This window comes from Chamaea fasciata, unplaced genomic scaffold (assembly GCF_029207755.1).
Source record: "Chamaea fasciata isolate MVZ Bird 193981 ecotype frontalis unplaced genomic scaffold, bChaFas1.0.hap1 SCAF_1, whole genome shotgun sequence".
Taxonomy (NCBI): Eukaryota; Metazoa; Chordata; class Aves; order Passeriformes; family Sylviidae; genus Chamaea; species Chamaea fasciata.
Genome location: NW_027094086.1, coordinates 32,008,485 through 32,033,426, shown reverse-complemented (window position 1 = coordinate 32,033,426; position 24,942 = coordinate 32,008,485). Strand labels below are relative to the sequence as shown.

The 24,942-nt window shown below is 39.5% G+C and overlaps 1 protein-coding gene across 3 annotated transcripts; it reads left to right on the top strand.

Annotated features, from left to right (window-relative positions):
* Positions 1 to 426: 426 nt before the first annotated feature.
* GDAP1 (ganglioside induced differentiation associated protein 1) lies at positions 427 to 23,979 on the top strand. Of its 3 annotated transcripts, none has more exons than XM_066180003.1 (6): positions 427 to 439; positions 11,414 to 11,606; positions 12,855 to 13,028; positions 15,459 to 15,553; positions 15,997 to 16,111; positions 20,686 to 23,979. In XM_066180003.1, exons 1-6 carry the CDS (start codon positions 437 to 439, stop codon positions 21,066 to 21,068), a joined length of 963 nt encoding a protein of 320 aa, XP_066036100.1. In that variant the 5' UTR covers positions 427 to 436; the 3' UTR covers positions 21,069 to 23,979. The 3 variants fall into 3 exon arrangements, with proteins under 3 accessions (XP_066036100.1, XP_066036091.1, XP_066036081.1); XM_066179994.1 differs by lacking the exon at positions 427 to 439 and adding an exon at positions 10,942 to 11,177 and having other exon boundaries at positions 20,689 to 23,979; XM_066179984.1 differs by lacking the exon at positions 427 to 439 and adding an exon at positions 10,942 to 11,177.
* The last annotated feature ends 963 nt before the right edge of the window (positions 23,980 to 24,942 follow it).

Here is a 24,942-nt window from a genome sequence, read left to right as displayed (position 1 = left end):
TACTTCGTGGCTTTGCTATTTTTAAGTTGTAGAAATAACATTCTTTTGAGATCTTAATTTCTCTGGTAATTTTCATGTAAATTAGCTAGTGAATGAAATAATTTTCATACATGCTGCTTTAATACTGTAGGAAAAAAAAAAAGTTCAGTGGCCTTCCTGCTCACCATGGTGTTATTTATCAGAATACCTCTATTGAGAGTTATATACCACTTATATCTTCCCAGAAATCTAGGCTTTTTGCCATGCTTTAGGCCATTTAGTAATTGAAAATTCTCCTTTATTAGTTAGCATTTTCATCACCAGTGATTACAGACCTTCAGAGAGCTCTGGTAAAGAGAATTCCTTCATCAGACGGGCAGCTCTGCAGTGTTTCTGTCTCATGTGACTCCAGTGAAGGAGACCGGAGCTCTGCAGGTCACACCAGGAGACCTTTGCAATGGTGAGTGCGCCTCAAAGAAGGCACCCATCCCAACTTCGTAGGGATTGCAGTTCTTCAGCTACTCCCTGGAGCTTGCAGTTCCTTATAATCTGCCTTGATTTTATCAGGCAGATTTTATCAGACATAGGGATGAGGCCATATGTCTGACTGCAGTCATACCTAATTTTGTCTTAACATGGTATGTTTTTTGTGTATTTCTTTGGGTTTTTTCTTATAAAAATGAAAATGTCTTTTTTTTAATTTACTTGAGTGGTGATAAATTAATGTTAAAATAGCAGTTAGATATGATATTTCTAATTTTAAAATACATTTTGAGGGCCTTGGCTGATGTCACACTCCTGTTTTGCTCTACTAGATCAGAAGAAACAACTGTTGCATTTCACCAATGAATTAGTGTTGGTACTTCTTATACCTCATATAATTGGTTTTTCTGAGTGAATCCATTTGTGAAATTAATTGAAAATCACTGTCATTCTAAATATGACAGCGTTTGGGGTTTTTTTGTGGTTTAGTTTTTTGTTTGTTTTTTTTTTTTCAGTTTGTGATGGAGAAAACAAAGCAAATGCTACGAGAGATGCAAAAGCTGAGGGTTTTGCTGTTTGAGACTGAATGTAATATGCATATTTTATGCACGGTACAGTCACTTTTGAGATATGTTTCCATTAACAAATTCTGCAATAGAGGAATTGAACTTTAGAGGACATTACCATAGGGCTAAGCAGGCTGTGCTGCAAAGACCATTAATAGAAAGCCACTCCCTCAATCTGCTTAAACTTTGGTGAGGATAATGCGGCTTACTCTAACTGATTTTTGATAAAACAGTAAAAGACAAACAGATGCTTGTTATGCCTGAGTTGAGAAGTGCACCCTATTGATAAGTTTCTTCTGCTTCTTCAGGAATATTTGTCCTGGGGAAGAAAATTTTTCTTTCCACAGCTAACATGCAAGTCAAACACCTTAATGTATTTTGATATTTAAGTTTATATAAAAGAATATAGCAAGGGCTAGTGCATCATAATCAGCCTAACCCATGAATTAAACCTACCAGCTGGTATGAGCTTTCATTTTTTCTTCATTTGCTTCTCTTGTGTTGGCCTTTTCAATGCTTGTAACGTAGTGACATGATGTTTTTATGTAATGAAGAAGCCCGTTCACTGTGTGGATTACAGTATCAGCCCCCTCTGCATCTTGAAAACTGGCTTTCTTAGCAAATGCACTTACTGTAATACCACATTTCTGCAAAATGGTTTTCTATTTGTCCACTGTAATTGCACTTAAAGATTAGATTCTGCACTTTGGAAGACACAACCAACAATGCAGAATTTTGTGTATCTGTCTCTGTGTTGTGCAGGTGCAGAACAGTTTTTTATGCTCTTATTTTGGTGACTTCACATGAATTTGTGTTCGCAGCTCTGCCTGTGAATAAGTTATCTATGTCTATGTCAAGTGTGTTTCTGGCAAGTACAAGATAGACATTGGATAAATTAGTATTTGCAGTATTTTTTTCCTAAAAACAAACTGTGTCATTTGGAGAGTTTTAAGCCTTTTGTTTAAAAGTAATCTTTTTTTTCTTTTTTTTCTCTAGGTATAGAGTCTAAATCACATTTTGTAGTGCTTTTTAACTAAGTATCATCCTCTAGAAACTGCAGTTGTCATAGGAAATAAAATCCTTTTATGTAGAAGTTTATGGTCTCGCACGAAGGTCCGTTATGAAAAATTATCCATTAGTTGATTTTTCTAAACCAGCTATACTTTGCGTATTAAGTAGGTAATGGTGGAATGTAGGATTTCTGCAGAATATAAAAATATTCTTTGACAGTGTCTGCTCTAATCATGGAATGTATAGCTTCCTAATAACACAGTGTATTTGAAAAACAAGTATATGATATTTTCTTATGTCTGAATGCATAATAAATGTAATTGACTTACAGAATTATAATTTGTGTTCAGTTTGGGATGTATTGTTCACTAAATCATTAACTTTTAGGTATGCCTAAAATCACCTGTGCTGTTAAGTCTATTGTGGAGATCACCTTAGTTTCTGTTTTAGGTTGTCAGTTTTAAAATTTGTCATTAACCTGCATAATATTTGGTTATGTTAGGTACAAAGTATTTGGTTATATTAGGTACAAAGTTTTTTTTTCCAACTGATTTGAGAAGTAAAATTGATTTTGAAATTCCCTTATTTCATGTGATAACATTGCAAAAATTTTGTTAATTCACCCACAGTTATCTATCTGCTGTTTTTGCTTATGAGAAGTTCTGCCATGAAAACAAAAATTTAATAGAGCTGGAGGACTGTTTCTGGGATACAACATGCTAAAGTTAGAAGCTGGAGGTTGCAGTTTTGTCTTCACATATAAAGGGATATAGTTTTGGTTTTATGTAAATTTGAGACTGCAGTTTTTGTCTAAAGAAAATTTAAATCGTATTTTATTTTTACCAGCTGGTTGCATATTTGCAAAGTTGAACCAAATGAAATATATAAAATATATAAAAATAATAATGTATATAAATATATATTTATATGTAAATATATTTAAAAAGTCAGCTGATTTTGAAAATTTATGATGTTAGGATGTTCCTACCTCAGTAACCAGAAAGGGAATGAATCTGGCATTATGAAACTTTGTGATTCTCCATTTCTAGTATTGAAAACTATTTGTATAGTCCTAAGAGATTAAAAAAAAAAAAAAGTGATCTTTTCTGTGCCATTTGGTGTCAGTGGCATATTTCTAGATTAAAAAATATTGGCAAAATTATAACCCTTGAAGTGTGACAAATGTACATGTTATTTTAATCTGATTTTTTGTTGGGTTTTTCATTTGTTGGGGTTTTTAAATTTTTTTCCTCCTTTCTCTTACAAAGTCTAGCACGGAACTTGTGCTAGGTTGGGTTTAATCAATGACTGGAAGTGCCTGGCTCATTCTGCTGGCTATTGAGTGAGTTTCAGTTTGTAAACTACTTGCCTAATTTTGGAAGAGGTGGCCCTATGTGCACAATTGCTTTACAAATACAGTATTTTCCCCCCTACTTTCACAGTTTTGGGGGGACACAGCTGCTGTCCACGTTTGGAAGTGTTGTGCAGAGCTGGAGCTACTTTGTTGCTGCCATCCTGAGTTAAGAGTTCATTTATGGGGACAAATAAACTTGTGTCCCCATTATAATTTGAACTATTTTATGAGGTAATACTTTATCTTATGATTTTGTTTTTTTAAATGGAACCTAAAATCATATCTACCTAGAGTACAAAATGTTTAACATGATTATTGAAATAAGACTATATGTGTGCGCATGAAGTTGTTAGAATGGAAATCTTCAATATTCAAGTACGCTTGCTACCAGTAAATTTTGTTTTATTTCATCCTGTCACGCTGGGAGTGAGTGTTGAAAGATGAACAGGCAAGTGTTGCTCAGCCAGAGGGGAAAAGCACGTCATCCAGCCCCCAGAATAGCATCGGCAGTAAATACGGTCATGCTGTTCCTCCCCGAGATAGACCCAGATCACATTCGTAGCACCCACCGGGTCTGCTGCTTACCAGACGTTCAGGCCTTTGATGAAACATTTACAAATGCAGCTGCAGTTCAGAGGGATCTTCTGCCAGCACTGAAGTAGCTGACATCAAGAAAACAGGAGGAAACGGGATCACAAGCCACGGGGTTCAAACAAAATGCAGTTTAGGGGGAATACAAATTTTATCACAGTATTAAAACTTGCTCCAAGATATGAACCCTGTACTTGTTAGACTCCTGTTTCATGTTAGCCTACGTTTTCTAGTGACTTAGAACTGCTAAAGCATGAAACTTTTGTAGAGGAGGAAAGGTAAACTGAAGAGTAGCTCTTTGTTCAACTGTCTTGGGTCCCACACAATGTCAAAACTGGAATTGAAATACATTGTAGAGTGAAATCAGAGAGAAGCTGAGATTTAAATTTTTTTTTCCAGTTTCAGTTATTTCTCACTTTGTGCAATATGTTGAAATGAAGTAACATAGCCCTGAAGGTCTGTGGCAGCGGCCTGTCTAGCACATTAGAGGGGAAATTTTAATTATTCAAGGCCAAGAATTAACCCCGTCAATTTCTTCATCTTGAAAAAAAAGATTATCCCCCTGGGCCAAAAGAACTTGGGACTTCCTTGTCCCAAAACTCTGTTCATATAATGTTTGTGTTTTGCTCTGAGGATTGTAACATACAGGTCAACTTCTGCCTTTGTGTTCTGCCTGATGGACTTGACAGGACAATACAGAAATTAAGCCAAGGCACCATGTCTTCCTCCTCCCCCCTGCACCAGTTTGCACATCTCTGTAAAGTTTGAAAAGCTCATTTCAGCTTCTGCAGCTTCTCTCCTCTGGCTTTGCCCCCGCACCGGTGCATTAGCTGGGGTGTTAGTGGAGAGGGTTTGTTATTTCAGACACATACCATCGCCTGCTGCCCTCACTTCTCCTCTGAGCTCGCACAGGGCACAGAGACAACTTCATACTTTCATTTGTATCAGTTACACACACAGGATTTAAATTCATCCCTCTCTCTGTATAGTGCCTTTTTTTTCCCCCCTCTCTACAGATAACTCAGTAAATGCTAAATAGCAAATATTCCTGCCTTCAGCTGGCACTAATATCCTACCTCTGTTTTTCTTAAGAAAATCTCATTGGGATTTCTTTAAATGTGATAGGGGAAGTGTGTTTTCAGAGCAGTAGCTCTGGTATTTGTTGTCTATTTATGAGTGACGTTATGCAGTTGAGAAAAAATCATGCCAGCATGTTTCAGTCAGTGCCAAAAGAACACAGACAGTGATTCAGTGCCCAGATCTATTGCTGCCCAAAACTGTATCTTGTCCTATTTTTATTTTCACAAATGAGGGTCTTACTCAGAGGAGTTAGGTGAATGTTATGTTTGCATCCTATCTGATAGTGAATTTATTCAGCTGTTTTATAGTCTGCTGTTCTTTTATTTCAAGCAATGAGAATTAATTAGTTTTCAGAATTCAGTAAATATACAGTAAATTGATGTATCATAATTGACCACTACAATTTCCTTGTTGTTTCTGCCGTACTATAATTTGAAAAGACAATGCAATAGTGATGCATAAATGATGTGGTTTAGATTGGGGGAAAAAAAACCTTAGCAAGAGAACATATTCTACTTATGGCTCCCACCCTGCCATGAGCACTTGTGAGCTGCATTGCTCAGACAGCAACCGTGATTTTCCTGTGGTGGTGTGGAGCCCACTGTGGCCCAGGACAGAACAGCCTCCATCCCTGCTGCTGTGCTGGTGCAGGGTGCTCTGGGACAGACGATGACTGTAGCTTTTCAAAACACCTTTTTTTTTTTTTTTTTACTTCTGTCTAACACAGATGTCTGACAGTCTTGTGAAATGAGATTTCACGGAGTCTAATTGAAATATTTTACCTGTTCCTGTTTAAGTTTTAGTCCAGCTTGCACAAATGAAATGAGCAAACAACAAGAATGAAGGCTGAAGAAACAAGAATTTCCTTATTTAAATAAGACCTATACTTCTATGTTGTCCCAGTGATTAATGTTGTTAAATGATACGGATCTTCCTTAGCGGCCCCTTTTTTTTTACTTGTCAATAACAAGGTGTGGAAGTAATGATTATGCTTTAAAGAATCTTAAAGCTGTTTTTCTGAGCAGTTTGCTAGAAAAAGATAAAATATTTAAATTTATTTACAAATTAACTTATCAAAGTGTTCATGTTTCCAATAGAGAGTGTAGCAAGATTTTTAGGAACTTTTGAAAATTATTAAACTTTGGATTTGTTTCAGGGATGGAAGGATTCTGATTTCTATAATTTTTCAGGAAAGATTTTTAAAACTGTTTTCCAGTCAAAGAAGATACCAAATGAGGCTTCAAAGGACATTTTACAAAATTGCATTTACCTCCTTAGATTTTCTTAAGGCTTTCGGTGTTTGGGTGTCATCCAGTTACTGGATATTTATATTTCGCATTGTGATTGTAATAGAATTTGAAGTGGCCTAAGAGCTGGTACAGGACCCACTGAAGTCAGTACAAATCACCCCTCTAACTTTGGTGGACTTTGTTTCAGCATCTGTCCAATCTGTTTTACAAGGTCAAAGTTGTGCACTCTGGTTTTGGCCGCAGGCAATAGCTGGAAGGTACTATTTCTTAGATTCATTGTTTGTGTTGTGATAATACGTGGGTTTTAATAGGCAGCCAGTGTGCCAGATAGTGCTGTGCAAACAAAATGTCATCACTGTTAGATTAAAACCAGTATAAAAATCAACACCTGGATGCTGTGCACAGAGGTACAAAGTTTTCACTCTTGTGGCTTACTCGTCTAAGTTAATGTGAGGGAAGATGAAGCATGAGAAGTGATGATACAGAATTGTTCCTAAAAGCTTGGTAATGATCCAAGTTTGTGAGCCAGCATGTTTCACATGTGCACAGAGACAACAAACATGGGCAAGTATAAAAACAGTTTTAAATCTTTTGAATTTGGCTGATATATTAGATTTTATAGTAAAGATGCTGTTTACATAAAACCTTGAGGAGGGATAGACTTGATAACACTTTAATGTTAATACCTAGATTTTAACCTTTACAGCTAAGAAACTGCACTTTTTTCACCTTATGAAAATACATTAAATCTTTCTCTGTGTGCGTTAAAAGCCTAATATTTCAGGAAAATTCATTCCAATCATCAAAACTGTTGAGATTTATATATCATTAGAGCAACTAATATCTTTGTTTCATCAAAATTATTAGTAACTACTTTGAAATGGCTTACTATAAAGCTTCAAATAATTTTATATAAAAATTAATTATTAAGCAGTGTTGCTGAAGCATTTACATACGAAACTCCTGCATGGAACAGGATTACTATAGTATTTAGGGAAAAATTGGCAGAATTTTGTGGTGAAATCCCTGAAGAAAACCTAGTATGATATGTTAAGTAACTTTGAAAGTGACTAAATAAATTCTATTATTAGTTGAGTTTGCTGGATGTAAAATGGTAACTGACTAATTATATTTCCTGAGAACATGAATCAGCTATCTAGAATTGCCATCACTCCATGGTTTTATATGCAGTTAAATTAGGGCACAGATAGTCTCAGCTGTGACTATCAAGACATAACTTTGCTTTCCCTCTTTCTATAGAGTTGCATATCTAATTTTTCAGTCATGTTAAAGTTCTTGTGAGTTCTTGTGCCAGTATTAAGTCTCAGCTGTGTACCTGAGTTCAATGCTATGTTGTTTTGACTCATATCATCACCAGTAAAGCAGCATCTGCCAGTGGTATTCAGTCAATAACCATTGATGACAGAAGGTCCAGAACAGAACCTGTCTTACATTCCCAACGAGTATTAACTCCTGCAACACCATCAATTAGGCCAGTTCTGCACTTGGAATTGAACCAATGCATCTGTTAATGATTCATACACAGAATACAGCTGATTTTCAGCTATAATGGCTCTGGCTGCATGGGGAAAAAAGAATGTCCCTGTAGTCTAATAAATTTGGATTTCAATATGCACAATGAATTGATCTAATAAGAAAAAAATAGTTTTTTTTTAACTTGAGTCAATTACTCTAATGATACATCTCACCTATGCGTTTCTTGTTAATAACATGGAGTGAAAGGTGAAGTAAAGAAGAAAACTGATTATCAGAATATTGATTTTCAGATCTTTGACCCAATTTATGTAACTGTTTCTCAAGATGTTTTTTATTTTTAGCATTATCTGTAAATGCTATTTTCTCTCCATGATGTAAAAATATGTGCATTAAAAAAAACTTGTAGAGGGGTGTGCATATATACATATATTTTTGTCAATGTGTATGGGATGCTAAAAAAGGCCCAAGAGAGGCCATGTAGAGAAACAGGACAAGAACATCAGTATAGCAGGAAAAATGACTTATCACACAGAGCTAGGGGTCTGCTTGAAAATGGCAAGATGCCAGTCAGGTTTGTGCTGCTTGTGTATTGATGGCACTTCCACATTAAACATGCCTTGAAAGAGACATTTATTTCAGTTGTGTAAATGCTTGTGGAACAAGGTGTTCCAGGATGTGGTGAGCTTTTTCATAATCTGGACCTTTTCCTTGCTTTTCTGTGGGTATGAGAAGGTAGAGGGCAAACATAGGATGGATGGATTCCTTTTTTCTCTGAAGAGAAAGGAATCGTTCCTTTTTCTTAATCTCTGGAAGAAGGTCCTATGCACCGTATTTTGGAAAAGGGAGTCCTCGTGTGGCCAGGCATGGGAACAGCCCTGGCGGGCTGGAGGGATCCCAGGCGCAGGCACTCCTTCCTTCAGTTGAACCAGGACTATAAACATGGACAGCGGGGTAGTATTTATCACAGAATCATAGAATGGCCTAGGGTGGAAGGGATCTTAAAGACCATCCGCTTCCAACGCCCATGCCATGGGCAGGGTCACCTTCCACTAGACCAGGTTGCTCAGAGCCACTCCCAATCTGGCCTTGAACATTTCTTGGGATGTGGAGTCCGCAGCTCCTCTGGGCAACCTGTTCCAGTGCCTCACCAACCTCGCAGTAAAGAATCTCTTCCTAATATCTAATCTAAACCTACTCTCTCTCAGTCTGAAGCCATTCCTTCTTGTTCTGTCACTGTCTTTTAGTCTTTCCTGTAGGCTCACTTCAGGTACTGAAGGCCACGATTTGGTAACCTGTAAGTCTTCTTTTTTTCAGGGTGAGTGATCCCAATCCTCCTAGCCTTTCCTCATAGGAGAGGAGCTCCATCCCCCTACTCATCTGGTCCTCTGGGCCCGCTCCAGCAAGTCAATGTCCTTTCTGTATTTCATAGCAATATGGATGATTAGGTTAGGAAGAAGAAACACCTGTATATGATTACAGCTGCTCTGTCTGAAGAAGTCTGAAATGCTGTTCTCACTGGTCCTTCTTTCTTTATTGTGTTATAAGAGAGATACATTTCCTTGCCTTTGTAGACATCTAAACCAGGTAACAAAATATAACTCAAACACAGAAGTCCATGTGTGGTATAAATTAGCTGTACCAAGAGAAACGGAGTAGTGGTCTATGTGGTAATTGACAAAATGACAAAATTTTGATTTAAAGGCAAAATTAAGGAAAAAAAGCCAAACAGAAACCTGAAAGAGTGCCTAGTTCAGGGAAATTTAAAAAGAACAGTTCCCAGTTCTTTCCCTTGAGTTACTGTAAGATCTAGCAGTGAGGAACAGCTGTACAGCAGCCTAGGCAGGGACCTGTGAGAATATCCATGTATTGGTGAGTCACAGGTTAAAGTCCTTGTGCATGAAAGGATATTCCAGCACTCTTACCTTAGACAAGTATCTTAAGGAGAAGTGAATCCAGCTATAATGCCATCAACTACTTTCTTGTTGTCGGTTCTAAGCACATTCTCCAACTTTTTGAAGAATAACAATTAAATTTCCCCAAATATGGGATTTGCCATCAGTAACACTGATTGCCATCAGCTGGGATTTGTGAGAAGCCTCTCATCCTGCATGATGACCTTCTGAAGAGATTATTTTGACTTGTGACTCTAGCAGGGAGTGGTCTCTGAGGAAGGCATGAGGCTGTCCTTGTGCCCACTCCCATGACCAGTACAGGGGCTGGAAGCTGGCTTTTTGTTTCTTACCTTTTTATTTATGAGATTTGTCCATTACCTTGTCTCAGTGACTTAAATCCATTCCCTTGCTTAACATTAGTCAAAATTTCCCTTAAATGTTCTTGTTATTGGGATACGGCTCTCAACATACTGGGTTCAGGTCTTTCAGATACTGATCGTGGGGTTCATCTATTACATAAAAATGGCACGTAGGACTGAGTTATCAGGCTTACTTGAAGTAGTAGCCTTTTCTGGGAACTTAGCAGTCAGAATGAAGAGAGCCGTCCTCTGGGCTTTGTAATCTCACTACGTTTTTTCGGTTTGCTAAAATCTGCATGCTGTTGCTGAGAGGGTGTAATGTACCCTCTAATCAGCTATCACATCTTCTAAACTATCTCCAGTGTAAGATATAGAGGAGGCATTTCCTGATGATGTAAGCCATTGTTTGTTATCAGATGCTTTTCAGCAAGGACCTTGCTTCACATAGGGAAAATGAAAAAAAGCCCTACTAAACTGTTAGATTTTCTACTTTTGTCTAGAAAAAAAAATAATTAAGAATTTTTCTCTCTTGAAAGAACACATCTGGAGGCAAAAGAAGTTATTTGAAAGGTTTGTTCCTTCTTGCTGACTCATTCTGCAATAGAGAATCTATGCCTACAAGGTCCAGTTCAGGATGATTTATGGTGGTGGTTTTTTTTTTTTTCCGACCAAGCGCATGTTGCCGATGTCCCTGAAATTCATACTGGAAGTGGTCGTTAAAAAAACAAACAAACAAACAAAAAATCCACAACACAACAAAACCCAAATAAATATAAAAGGCTAAATCCTGCCATGTGACCTTCCCTACTTGCGCATCCATCTTCCTGCGCTTCCTTAAGGAATGCTGCAGCCGGCTTTGCAGGCGGTTTCCCTTTCGGAAGGGCTGTCCTCCGAGCAGTGAGGGTGGGGGGAAGACGAGGGTGTCCCCCGCATCCCCCGGGCATCCCCTTCGGGTTATTTCCAAGAGCGGATCGGCGCGGGGCGGGCACGGCCGCCGCTCTACGCCCGGCGCCGCAGGCCGAGCCGAGCCGGGCCGAGCCGGGCCGGGCCGAGCCGAGCCGGGCATGGCGCCGCTGGTGCTGTACCACTGGACGCAGTCCTTCTCCTCGCAGAAGGTGAGGGGTGGGCGAGGGCGCGGCGCCCCGATCGCCGCCTCCCGCCGTACCCACAGCCCCTGGGCGCCCGCGGCGGCAGCGGGGCGGGGGGGACGGAGGGATGGAGGATGGAGGGATGAGGGATGGAGGGATGAGGGATGGGGGATGGAGGGGAGCGTCGGTGGGTGCGCCGAGGCGGGGCCGGGAGGCGGCCGGGCGGGGATGCCGGCCGGGTGACCCTGGCGGTGCCGTTCCAGGTGCGGTTGGCAATCGCCGAGAAGGCGCTGAAGTGCGAGGAGCACGATGTGAACCTGCCGCTGAGCGAGCATAACGAGCCGTGGTTCATGCGCTTGAGTTCCTCTGGAGAAGTACCCGTCCTGATCCATGGGGAAAACATCATTTGTGAGGCAACGCAGATTATTGATTACCTTGAAGCGACGTTTGTCGATGGTAATCCCACAGGCATTTCAATATGTGGTTCTTCCCCTGACCCCGTAGCCTGCAGCAATGCTGCGGCAGCTGTGTCGCTGCAGGACTCTTCCTTCAGGGCAGAAAATGTTTATAGTCTCACACGTAACCAGGCTCTCCTAATAGTTAGCAGTTTGGGTTGAAAACATGTTCCTCTAAAATGAACTGAAGGCTTTCCAGCACCTTCATGAGTAAACCTTTATAAGTAAAACCCATCTCTTTAGCCTGTCAGGAAGAATGGAGAGGCCAGGAATAGCAGCAGCACTGTGCTGCACTAACCCTGCCATGACACTGCCATGAAAAATAGCATACTGAACAGAGCTGCGTGACTCTTGACTGCATGACTCCTGCATGACTGCCTTTGTCGAGCAGATCCACATTCTCTGTGAGATAAGATGAAATGTGCTTAATTTCATAATAATCTTCTGTAGAACAATGGAAGTAGAATGAACAAATTATTTTTGGAGCCAAAATGGGATGAAGAGGTAAAAGAGCAGGAAGAGAAGCCTTGAAACTGATCACATGCAGGGTTTTGTACTGTTTCAAAAAAAAAAAAAAAAACCACCAAGAAAAAAACTTGCCTCAATTTTTGAAGGAAGTGCAGAGCTGCATTTTGTATAGGTGTGAAGATGACAGCATTTTGTATTTCAGGGATTTAGTGCTGCTTTTCAGGGATTTATTTCTGAGCCACGAAGAAAACTTCATTGTTGAGTGAACATAATTTATGCTGTCTTTTAGTCAAAAAAGAAGTTGGGCCCCAGGTAGATTGAGGGTGGGGTAAAATTCATTGATGTGCAGGAATAATTTCAATCATGCTTTGCTTAGGATTGTAATTTTTACATCATTGCAGGAGCAGTAATGTTTCAGCCATAATAATTTCCTGGAGTCTCAGCTGTGCCCAACTGTGAGAGCATTATAGGGTTGTATGTGATGGTCACCCATTCCTAGATGTACGTAACAGAGCTGAGTGTGGTATTCTGATTTGAAAGCCTCTTAAATATGTGTTTATGTGGGTTTTTGCATAGGAATTGGAATTATAAAACATTTTAAAATGAACTGCAAATATATATTTCTCTGAGCTGCAGTCACAGCATTGAGTTATGCTGGGGAACCAGTGAAGCTTTCTTACCTGTGGCTGTGTCAGCTGTCCCAGCTGGAGATAACTGAATGAACTTTGATCAATTAGATGATTCTTCTTTTCTTAATTTTATTTTAAACTTTGTTTTGCAGAGGAAGTACCAAGATTAATGCCAGAAGAGGGGAGTATGTATTATCCAAGGGTGCAACACTACAGAGAGCTTTTAGACTCCTTGCCTATGGATGCCTACACACACGGCTGCATCCTGCACCCCGAGTTAACAGTGGACTCCATGATTCCAGCCTATGCTACCAGCAGAATCCGTAGTATGTACTGGTGTAGCTATGAATGTCTATAACTTAGTAGGTCGCTGCATTACATTCATCTTCTTTCTTAAGTCCACCTTAAATACAAAATACTGAGCATAGTTTATGAATTTTAGTTGCAGTCCTTGATGATTTGTGCATATACTCTTTATTACTTGTGTATTTTGTTGTGATTTGAAAATGGGAAAGAGGAAGTGTTATTTTTGAGGTGTCTTTGAAGATAGTTTTTGTACCATTTAAAAGACAACCTTTTAATTGATGCCTTTATGTTTCGTTCTGTGTATAACAAAAGAGCTAAGTAGGTCTGGGACAAGTATCAACTCCCGACAGCACAGCTGGATGATTCCCTGTTTACAATTACATTCTGAGATCTCTGATTTTTTTGTCAGTGTCAGTGGTTTATATAGTATTGATTTTTTTGTATAATGTTTTAGAATGCTCTGTCGAACAAAGTCAAATACTATAGAGTCTTTGAAATGTAATGCAACTATACTGTTAGTAAGTTCATGATACCATAAAAGGTGATACTTTGTTAGTCTGAGAAATCATATTTCCAACAAAATGTCTCATCCTCCTCTTCAAAATTTTTGGTAAATCAGTTCCCTTACTGGCCACACTGTTATGTTGTCAGAAGTGAAAGGAGGCAGTTAATTTCCTGTATATTTGCATGATTGCTGTTACTGAAATAACATAGAATCATAGGATCATAAAATCATAGACTGGCCTAGGATGGAAGGGACCTTAAAGATCATCTAGTTTCAATAGATGTCGCTGCTGTAGGCAGGTACACCTTCCTCTAGACCAGGCTGTTCCAAGCCCCATCCAGCCTGGCCTTGGGCACTTCCAGGGATAGGGATGTCCACTCCCTCACAGATAGCTTCTCTGGGCAATCTGTTCCAGTGCCTCACCACCCTCACCGGAAAGAGTTTCTTCTTCATATCTAATGTAAATCTACCTCCTTCAGTTTAAAGCCACTCCCTCTTGTCCAAGAACATGAATTATTCTCTTACTTAATCAGTGCATTGTCTGGTTTGGTGGTTTTGTTTTTTGGTTTTTTTTTTCCCAAATGTGGAAACAGTTCCTAACTGTTCATTGAACAATTGTGCTTTACTCATAGGCATTGTGGATAGTTTTTCTGTTTTCACATGGTAATAATCAGTGCTTTTATTACCCTTCACTTTACAACATTGTCTTCTGCTTTTCTTGCTGTATGTATTCTTCTGCTCTAGCTTCTAATTGGTATAAATTGTTCTCAGTTTGCACATATTCATACTGGTAGAGCTCACATTATTGCTCATCTAAACTGAGATGTTTTCTTATCTTTTTATGCTTAAACATACCCTACATATTTTGTTTTGAAGCATTTTTTTGAAAAGCCTGTGGATGTTTCTTAACAATTCTTTTGCATGTTCAAACTTCTCCTGGATGCTTAGTTTTCAGCTTGAAACACTTTTTTTTTTCAGACTGCTAGATATAATAAGGCATGAGACAGTTGTGTATTATGGTTATGCATACCAAATCCAAGTAAGTAATTTATTGCATATGTAAGATTTTAGTTGTATGAGTACATCCTTCAATCTCTTCATACACTGTATTGAAGGATGGTTTTCACAGTCGTGTTGAAATGAATGAATAAAAAAGTGAGTTTGTTATTCTCGAGAAAGAATTTTTATCAGTTTAATTTATCAGACTTAATTGTAACTAAACTTTATTATCAAGTACAAGTGAGAGGTGATTCATGCTCTATAATTACTCTTTTGTTCTTGATTTATGGTTTTAAATATTTATTTTTAGAAGATTTATAAATTTGTCTTTTGGTATTCTAGATTTATAAGTATGGCATTTTCAAGCAAAGCCCCATTTTAAGGAAAAGGCTCTACACACGTAGTAGACATCAGTAAAATCAACCTAAACTTTTCACATCATTCCTACTTTAGATCATGTAATCAATATTTTTCTAGGACATGCACAACATGCACACCATTCATAAAGAACATTTCCAAAAGGGTCATAGACTTTGGCATTACATTTTAGCTAAATGAAAAGACCTTGGCTCCATATTCAGCAGCATTTAGACTTTTGCTCTAAAATTATGCTTATGACGTACAGTGACAAAAAATCTCACTGTGAGCCTACCAACACTTTTACATTGCAAACTGATGAGCTGAAGGTGTGGTGGGTCAGTTTCAAAATCATTTAAATTTTCTAAAATGTAATGTATTTAAATCCTAACCTGGTGCAGATGCTGTATTGAAGCAGCACTTCCAGTTTCTTTGGTATGATATTTGTACACAGGCGACCGATTGGTTCCTGTGGATTGCGTTATGAGTATGTTTGGATATCTAATATTTGTCATTCCTCTTTTGTTTGCCTTGGTTTTGTTTGGTTTGTTTGTTTTTGTTTTTTTTGTTGTTTTTTTGTTTTAATCAGGCCAAATAAGTAACACAGAGTCAGAACTGAAGAAGCTTGCAGAAGAAAATCCAGACCTTCAAGATGCCTATATAGCAAAACAGAAGCGCCTTAAGGTAAGACACCCTTTGTATGGGCCCCTTTATTATGAGCTTGTTAGTGTTAGATTTTTTTCATCACAATATAAATATTTGTTTCACTTGTCATTACCAGTAATGTCATGCAGTGGTTTATCCCTTCAAGGCATGAAACAGTGTCTTCAGATCAGCTACACACTTCAAGTGTGTGCTGAAGTACTGGACTGGTCCCACTGACCTCAAAGGTAAGTACACATCAGTGCTGATGAGCACCCTGCAGGGGTAGGCAAACCTTAATATTTGGCATCTCTTAAAGTTTTCTTCTGTTTTCTGAATTGTCACCAGTATCCATGTAGTATCCAGCTGGCTATATGGACAAAATAATCACATTTTATGAACAAATACTGTAGTAGCCTAAGTTTCTCTGATAAAAGTATAAACTCAGTATGATTATTAAAACACCAACCTGTATGTCTATTTAGTCTAAACTGCTGGATCATGATAATATAAAATACCTAAAGAAAATACTGGATGAACTGGAAAAAGTTTTGGATCAGGTTGAGACTGAATTGCAGCGACGAAATGAGGAAACACCAGGTAAGGAATTTTTCTTGTTAAATTCTGTTTATATTTCTCTGTGAGGATATTGAATAAACTTGTTGACAGCACCATTATAAAACAATTTTTAATGTGTCAGATTTGATATTTTTAGTATATATTGATCTATACATCACAGAAGGGATCAATACTGTTTTAAATACTAGCTTACTTTACTGTTCCAGTCAGTGAGTTCTCACTGTCTCATGAGAGTGCTTGATCACATTTTCAGCAAAATGAGTACAATTAGCTGCACAAATTTTTTAGTATTTTTATCAACAAAATCAGAAAAAAAATTAACTACAGAATGTTGATGTTATAGGTGAAGGCTTCAGTTCACAATAATGATCACGACCTTAATGTTTAACGCAGGTTTATTATAATCTTGTGCAGATACTCTGCTGATATTTGTGGCATATGCAGAATAAACCATCTGAATAATTGCTCTAATCATTAGACAACCCCCTTCCCTCACCCTCTTGGAAAGCAGTCCTGTTTACCTGCCTCCACCCAAACGAAAGTCAAATTTTTCACAGAATCACAGAATCATCAATGTTGAAAGAGACTTTCAAGATGATCTAGTCTGACTGTCAACCCAGCACCATCATAACTACACCTAAACCATATCCTGCTGTCTGCTGCCCTGGGCAACTTATTCCAGTGCTTGACCACTCTTTCAGTGAAAAATATTTCTAATATCTAATCTGAACCTTGTCTGGTGCAACTGAAGGCCGTTTCCGCTCATCCTGTTAGAAAGGACTGGCCCAAATACAGAGCCCTGGGGAACCCCACTAGTGATCAGCCACCAAGTGGATATAACTCCGTTCACCACTGCTGGGGTTCCCAGTACCTCTGAGGGTCCAGTCCTTGCAGAGAAATGGCTTAAATCAATTAGTGAGACGGCATGATCGGATATGTCTTGAAAAATCAAAAAGGTTTTAATAAGGAAAGAAAAAGACAAAGAGCGAAGCCGAGCACAGTATAGGGACAGGTCCTATAAACTTTCTACAACACCCTGAAAATGTTCTGAGCTTCTTTGTTCTCTCTTTAATACTCAATAGTTCAGGTGGCCTATTTGGCCCCTGTCCCAATGAAATAGGCAACAGGCTTTGAAGGTACATTCTCGGAGCCCAGTCAATGCCTCTGTGCTGGCACTGAGCCAATTACTGACAGGACAGCAAAGATGTTTCTGGGTCTTTTACCTTATAAGAAATGCAAGGGGTGAATCTTAAAGCTCTCCCTATATGGAAACACCTGCTGGGGGTGTGGGGTGCATGCCAACACACCACCACTCCCCGGGCCTGGTCATCCAGCCAGTTTTTCACTCAGTGAAGAATGTACCCACCCAAGCCAGTTTACTCAAGAGAATGCTGTGGGAGACAGGTCAAAAGCTTCACAGATGTCTAGATAATATCCACAGACTTTCCCTCATCTAGTTAGTGGGTCGCTGTTCATGGAAGGGAGGTCAGGTTGGTCAATTAAGACCCGCCTTTGTAAACTCGTGCTGGCTGAACCTTTTCCCCTTGTTGTCCTGCACATGCCATGTAGTGACACTCAGAACAATCTGCTCCATGATGTTTCCCAGTACGAAGGTGAGGATGACAGGTCTGTAGTTTCCTGGATTCTCCTTCTGACCCTTCTTGTAGATGGGTATTATATTTGCTAATTTTCCAGGCAAAGAAACTTCTGGGGTTAACCAGGATGGCTGGTAAATAATTGAAATAATTGGCAAGTTTTTGGCAGCTCCTTTCTTGCACTTGGGCACATCCCATCTTGACCCATAGACTTGTGTGTGTCTAACTGGCATCTCAGGTCACTAACCATTTTCTCTTGGGTTGCAGGGGCTACACTTAGCTCCCCGTTACCAACTTCCAGCTCTGGGAGCTGGATGTCCTGAGGACCATGGTTTTGGGTGTTAAAGCCGGAGGGAAAGAAGGCATTAAGTACTTTGGCCTTTTCCTCATCCCCCACTATTTTTCCCCTTCATCCAGCAAAGGATTGAGACTCCTTAGCCCTCCTTTTGCTGCCAATGTATTTACTGAAACTGTTTTTGTTGTCTTTAACTGCAGTGCCCAAATTAAGTTCCAGTTTGGCTTTCTTTCTAATTTTCTCCTGCATAATCTCAGGACATCCTTGTTGTTACCCCCTCCTTCCAGAGGTGAGACGCAGTTCTTTTTACCCTGAGTTCCAGCCTAAGTTCCCTGTTTAACCAGGCTGGTTTTTTCCTTGGCAGCATATGGGGACAACCTGCTCCTGTACCTTTAATAATTCCTCCTTAAATCTTGCCCGTCCTTCCTGTGCTACTTTGCCTTTCAGGACTGACTCCCAAGGAACTCTGTCAGTCAATCTCCTAAGCAGTCCAAAGTCTGCTTGGCAGAGGTACAAGGTGGCAGTTCTGCCGGTGCCTCTCCTTACTTCACCCAGAACTGAAAACTCCATAATTTCATGGTTGCTGTGCCCAAGGTGGCCATTGACCAGCACATTATCCATGACTCCTTTTCCAGTTGAGAGTAAGTTTTCTTCTACACACTCCAGGAATCTCCTAGACTGCCTCCTCTCCACTGTGTTGTATTTTCAGCAGACATCTGGGAGGCTGAAGTCCCTCACAAGTTCAGGGACTGGAAATGGAGAGACTTCTGCTAGCCTCCAGTAGAATGCATCATCTGCCTCTTCATGGTGGCTAGCAGGTCTGTAACACACTCCTACAAGGACATCTGCAATGCTGACCTTTCCCCTGATCTATACCCACAGGCACTTAACCATGTCAGCATCCTAAACTCTGTTTAAATGGGATTAGCCTTCTGCTTATTCACAGTGTGGTTCAACTCCCAGTCGTGCTAATAGGAGTCCCTCCCCTGACTTCACTGGGAACTGTGTGAAGCATCAATCAATATCAACTGTATCTGCTCAAATCAATAACTTTTTGCATTTAGCTCTATAAATAGCTGTTGTAATAATTGCTGGTTACTATCACAACTGTAGATTTGAACCAGCAGTTGAAAATCTAGATTAAGTTTTCTACTGACTCAACAGTGAAAGAGTCACAGAAAATATTTTAACTCATAAAGGATGGAAGGATTTTGTTCAGCAAACTACGTCTGCCACCACTTCCAGCAGCCCCTTTCCTTTCTCTGCTAAGTAGTCTTTCCAAGGAGTCAACTGATACAGTATTGATGAGCTTATGAAAACTGCTGGGATCATAATTTACAGGATTTTGTAAAACGTGGGGCTATTGCCTCTTGGAATTTTGTCTGAGGTATTCCCCCTTTGGAGGTTTGTGATCTGTGCTTGTCCAAGTCCTGGTCAAAGTCAGAGCTCCTGCTTCTCTTGCAAATGCTTGAATCCCTCAACTACTACTGCTGCCACTGCAGGCATCTTTCTTTCACACAGGATAAATTCCTTGGTCTTTTCTATCATCTTATTTAATGCACTGGATGAATTCCCAGGTATCCTTTCAGCAACCTAGGATACACTCCTTTTCTACAGAAGCCTTTTTTTCCAGACCTGCGTAACCAGTCGAAATGGACTGGTACCAGCTTTGTGCCAAGCTGTTACTTTTCTCTGGTGGAAAATGTGTCAGAAAGGAGATTGCAAAAATTCTGTTTCTGGAGGGGTGCTTCTGGGTGTTCATGCCAGCATTTTTGCATGCCTGCTGTGTGGGATGACCTGCAAAAGTTACAAATGAGACAGGAACAGCATAGTCCTCCCTATTCGAGATGTAGGCTGGAACAGAGTACTTATGCTGGCAGCTGTGATAGCTGTGCTGGCTATCAAGTTTCATATCCTGGGTTTCAAAAGCTCTTGGTAAGTCAGTACATGTCAGCCCTTTCAGGTGGTGGTGGTGGTTCAGATCCCTGACAGTGAAGTGTGATGCTGCCTGGCAGTGCCTGCTCTGAGCCATCTCAGGAAGATTAATCTCTTTCCTTTGACTGGAGAGGGTACCTGGGGTCTCCATCTGTGCTCCTGAGTGGTGAGCAGTGTGAATATTTGTCACTTCTCAAACATCTCAGTGTAAAACCCCCATGATTTGGGGTCTAAGAGACACAAAAGAGGGACAGGTAGACAAATTCTCTCATGTCACTGGGCTGATATGTTTTGGTGCAAGTCAGTCATTTGATCCATTTCTTTTTGACTTGAAAGCCTCCAACAAGTTAGCTGGAGTTAGTTCTTGAGTGGATGCCATAGAACTGAGTGACACAGGCAAGATGATAAATTCTTCAGACAAGTGAAAGCTTTTCAGTAAAAACTAAATTGTCTTCCTCCTTTCCAATCCTGTTTAATTTAATCCAGATTTGAGAAATGTAGTTGAGGAAAATAAGTGTTTACTGTGGGTTTTAATTTATGAACCTGGAATGTGGATCTTTTTTCCTTAACAAACATAGGCCAGGCTGCTGAGCCTAAGACTACAATGTTGTGCAAACAGTGGACAGGGATTAGTAAAATGTTCATTGATTAAAGTCATATTTTAGCTGAAATGTTGTTGCTCTTTATTAGAAGGTACTTTGAAGTAGCACTAAACTAAATGTGCTTATATTCCATTAGTTCCTAATGCTTCATGTTTTATCTCTTCTTAGAAGATGGAAATCAGCCTTGGCTTTGTGGTGATTTCTTCAGTCTGGCAGATGTGTCACTTGCTGTCACATTACATCGCCTGAAGTTCCTGGGGTTAGCAAGAAGAAACTGGGGAAATGGAAAGCGGCCCAACTTGGAAGCTTATTATGAGCGTGTTGTGAAGAGAAAAGCATTTTACAAAGTTTTGGGACATGTCAACAATATATTAATCTCAGCTGTCCTACCAACAGCATTCCGTGTGGCCAAGAAAAGGGCTCCCAGGGTTCTTGGCGCTACCCTGCTGGTCAGCATGCTGGCAGGGGTGGGTTATCTTGCTTTCCTGTGTCTTCGGAAGAGATTTGCCAACATGGTGCTATCAATTAGAACCAGGCAAAATTATTTTTAGACCTTGTCTATCCCTGGTGGTGAGTGAAGGGCATCTCTACCCCCCAGGAAAATATCTTCAATAAAATATAAATGTTGAAGAATGATTATGTCTGTGAATTAGAACGTTGTCACAGAGTAATCATTTCCTGCTGCTGTATAATTGGGTTGGCAACGCTGAGATATTTTTCAAAAATATGTGTTGGGGGGATGACAAAGGAAAGAAGAGACTTTCTTTTCCGCCAAGGGCCTATAACTGTGACAGTGCTTTGTTAAAGTGGTTATTGTCTCCTTTACCCAGTAGCTGACCTAATTAAAATGCTTTTACTTATCAGATATGCAGCAATGTGACAGCTTTTCACTGTAGATGAAATGCATTGTTGTGCAGAAACCAGCATTGTTAAAGCACTGAAAATAGCTCTTACTTTAAATGCTCAGAGTAAGATTTAATTGGAACATTGTGCCTGTTGTGTACAGGAGCAAGTTTCTCTGTACTGATTATTGTCTTGATTTGCAGTTGGACCTTTAGGAATGTGTTAAAAAGTAATCTTATGAAGCCACTTTTGTCAGTGTGTGTTCATACAGCAGGACAGGAAAAGACCTGAAACAGGTAAGAACATCAGTGATTTGTGCACCACACAAGTGAAATTCTCCAGAGGCATCCCTGGACAACAGATACTAGAATTTTGCTGAAATACAAATGGGGGCGAAACACCTGACACTTGTCTTTCAAAAGCCTTTTGGGCTCAGCCGCAAACTCTGGCAGAATTAAATCAAACTATCTTGGTGCACATTTGCTGCATTCATTGGGATGGCTTGATACAGTTGCCTCCATATGAGTGTCCCGTGTACCCTTTCCTGTTTCACTCTGAGCACTGGCTACTTTTTGCACACTTCTTGGCAACATTAGCAATTGCACGTCGCTATAAAATGCTTGCCCACAACGTGCCACAGACGACTAGGAAACACATGCAGAACAATGCCTTTTTGTATAAGTAATTAAAAATAGTTCACTATCTGTCAGTCTGGTTAGGTAGCCTAGATTGAAGGTAAGGCTGAAATTTAGCAATCATTAAGCTGATGATGCCTGTGTTTACTTATGGATAGGGATTGTGTTGATGGTAAGTAAAAAATACAGTAAGTTTGGAGATGATTTGTACTGCTGATTTTTTGCAGAACTGCACTCTTGTAGCATGGAAGAAAGGTGTAGAAAAATGTTTGGATTACTTCCTACAACTCAACAGATGCTGTGAGTTTTATTAGTTTTAGCTATTTAATAATTAGGTCCTGTTTCGACAAGAAATATACATTTACCTGAAAGTAGACTTTGAATCATTTTGGAGCAAAAAAAGTGTTTGAGAAGGGCTGAAAAATCTCATGACAGTTTAGTAAGGCTTTTGTATGCTTGATGAACGTTTGAAAGCCTCAGAGTTTTGTTTACAAGTTGTACATAGCTGCAACAGACAAAGCATAGCTTTAAGTGTTTGCCTCTCAACAATCAGTGCTAACAAGCCTAAGGACATTTTAGGTCCAGTGCTGGTGGCTGTGGTCTCTCTGCCCAATTGCATTTAGGTGCCAAGAAGATCATCTTTGTGAGAGAGAACTGAGGCAGTTTCTGTCTGGGCAGTCTCACCATCTAATACATATCAGTATGGTTAAAACTGTTGGATATGCCTGCTTATTATTTAATATTGTGCTAGTTGTCTAGCAAACGTAGACCTAAATCTCATTACTCATTTTCAGTAATAAGAAACATCTTACCTAGGAAAAAATGTGCTTTTTTATTTGTCAAAAAGACGGTTTCATATAATTCTATTTCATGATCCAGTGATTCTCAAGAACTTGTTGAATTAAATATGCTCTATTTACAAAAGCTATATTATCTCTAGAGTGGGTTTAATCCAACAATACTATTAATGTACTGGCAGCTTTAACTGAGTTCGTTGTTTGTGTGTTGCAGTTCATCTGCATTTACTTGTGGCTATCAAATTCCACTAAGTTAATAAACACAGAGTAAGGCCTGTAACTTAATACTTCCCTGGCATGTATTTCTGTCAGACCACCTGTAAAATGTAATTTGATCAAGTCACAGTAAAATTAAATATATAGGACTTAGCCTTCTATGGAGTGAAGTGACCACCAGATGTCAGTGGTCCTCCAGGACTCTTCTCTGGCATGCCTCTGAGGCAGAAAAATCCAACTTTTCAGAGAAAAAGTTTGTGATCTCAGCATAAGAGGGTTGTGAGCACCCTTATCACACCAGAAGTCTCTCCAGAGCTCTGGAAACAACTCCATGGTTTTACCACAGGTTTGTTCTCTGAGACTTGCCATTTATGCTTGTGCAGTTTCTATACTGGGTACATAAAAGGCCAAAGTTGAAATAATATTTCACATGAAAATGAATGTTACTGGACAACAATTAAACTTGCCATCTGCAAGGATGAGTGTCGACAAAATTTTACTGTGGAGAAGTTTGGATCCCTGGTTTGATTCATGTCTGTTAGTTCAACTGTTCAGTATCCTATTTACTTTTACTGCCCTGAAGTACTCTGTACATTGATTTCTGTACAGGTGGCAGCAAAAGGCTTATCCATGATTAAATTCCTCAAAATAGGATGAGATTTAGAAGAACATATGCTGCATTTGGCTCTTTGTGCAGGACAGCTTGTAAAGTTTCTTTTCAGCCTGGCTTATTTTCTTTCTGGTAGCTCTCTATACTATTTTGATTTGGTACAGAAGCAAGCTTCTTGTTTTCATTTACCATTTGCTTTTATATCATGCATCAGATATATTTCATGTCTTTATGTGAGACCCTCACAATAAACAACAATTCTAAGACCACTTTCTAGTCTGGTTTATATCTTCTGTGTCAGTAAAACAAAGCACATTTGAGGATTACGTAGTATTGCTGTAAGGACTCTGACGGTATTCAAGGAGAGAAGCCCATGAACACGTTTTAAACCAGTTTAAAGGTTGCCTTGCACATATATGTAAACAGCAATAACAATGATGTTTTCTTTGGTTGTCTGTTTGAACTGTGTGTGTATGAGGTCCAACAGAAGCCATTTGATAAAGTAAAAAGAAAAAAAAAAAGGCAAAAAAAAAAAAAAAGGAGAGCAAGCAGGTTTTGTACTTTCAATTAATCCATAAAAAACCTCCAGCCCCTCTCTGCTTCTGAGTGTGCTCCTGATTCATTGTTGAGCTGCAGCAGTGGGGCTCCTTTCTGCAAGGTGCATGACAAGTGCATAATGTGTCCACAGTGACATTGTCCTTGGGGAAACTAAATGGTGTGCTCCATTAAATGAGTGTTAGTCTGGCCATAAACTAAGCCCCCTCTTTTCTTTCTTGCACTGTAGGAGTCTGTATTGGGCCTCCTTCCTTGTTAAGCAGAGGAAGAAATAACACTATGTGAGGCTTGCCTATGTTGCCTCTCAGTATCTTGGAAGTCAGGGAAGCTGCTAGGATCAGGTAGACAGCTGGTAGGGTTTAAGTTTCTGGAGATTATGACACCTGTAGTCTGTGCACCAAATTTGAGGTAGCCTTGGTGCTTTAGCATTAGTCAGAAGTGTGCACAGAGTTCTTGCAGTGGAAAGCTTGTCTAAACAGACAAGAGGCAAGAGTGAATACAAAGGTAAGAACAGCAAGTATAAAGTGCCTTGTCCAGATTCACAAAGCCATACATCCACTTTTGCATGTCACATTTTTAAAGGCATTTTTTACTTAAGTCTGAATTTTATGGAGCAAAGAGCTACTCAGATTTAAAGAACAGATTGGCGTGCCCTAATGCATGAGGATTAGAGAGAGCAGCAGATGGAAAGTAGGTGAAAAGTAGTGGATCTAGCTAGCTGGAGCACACTGTGCTCTGCAATATGGTGTATGACATTATTGTTTGCTGA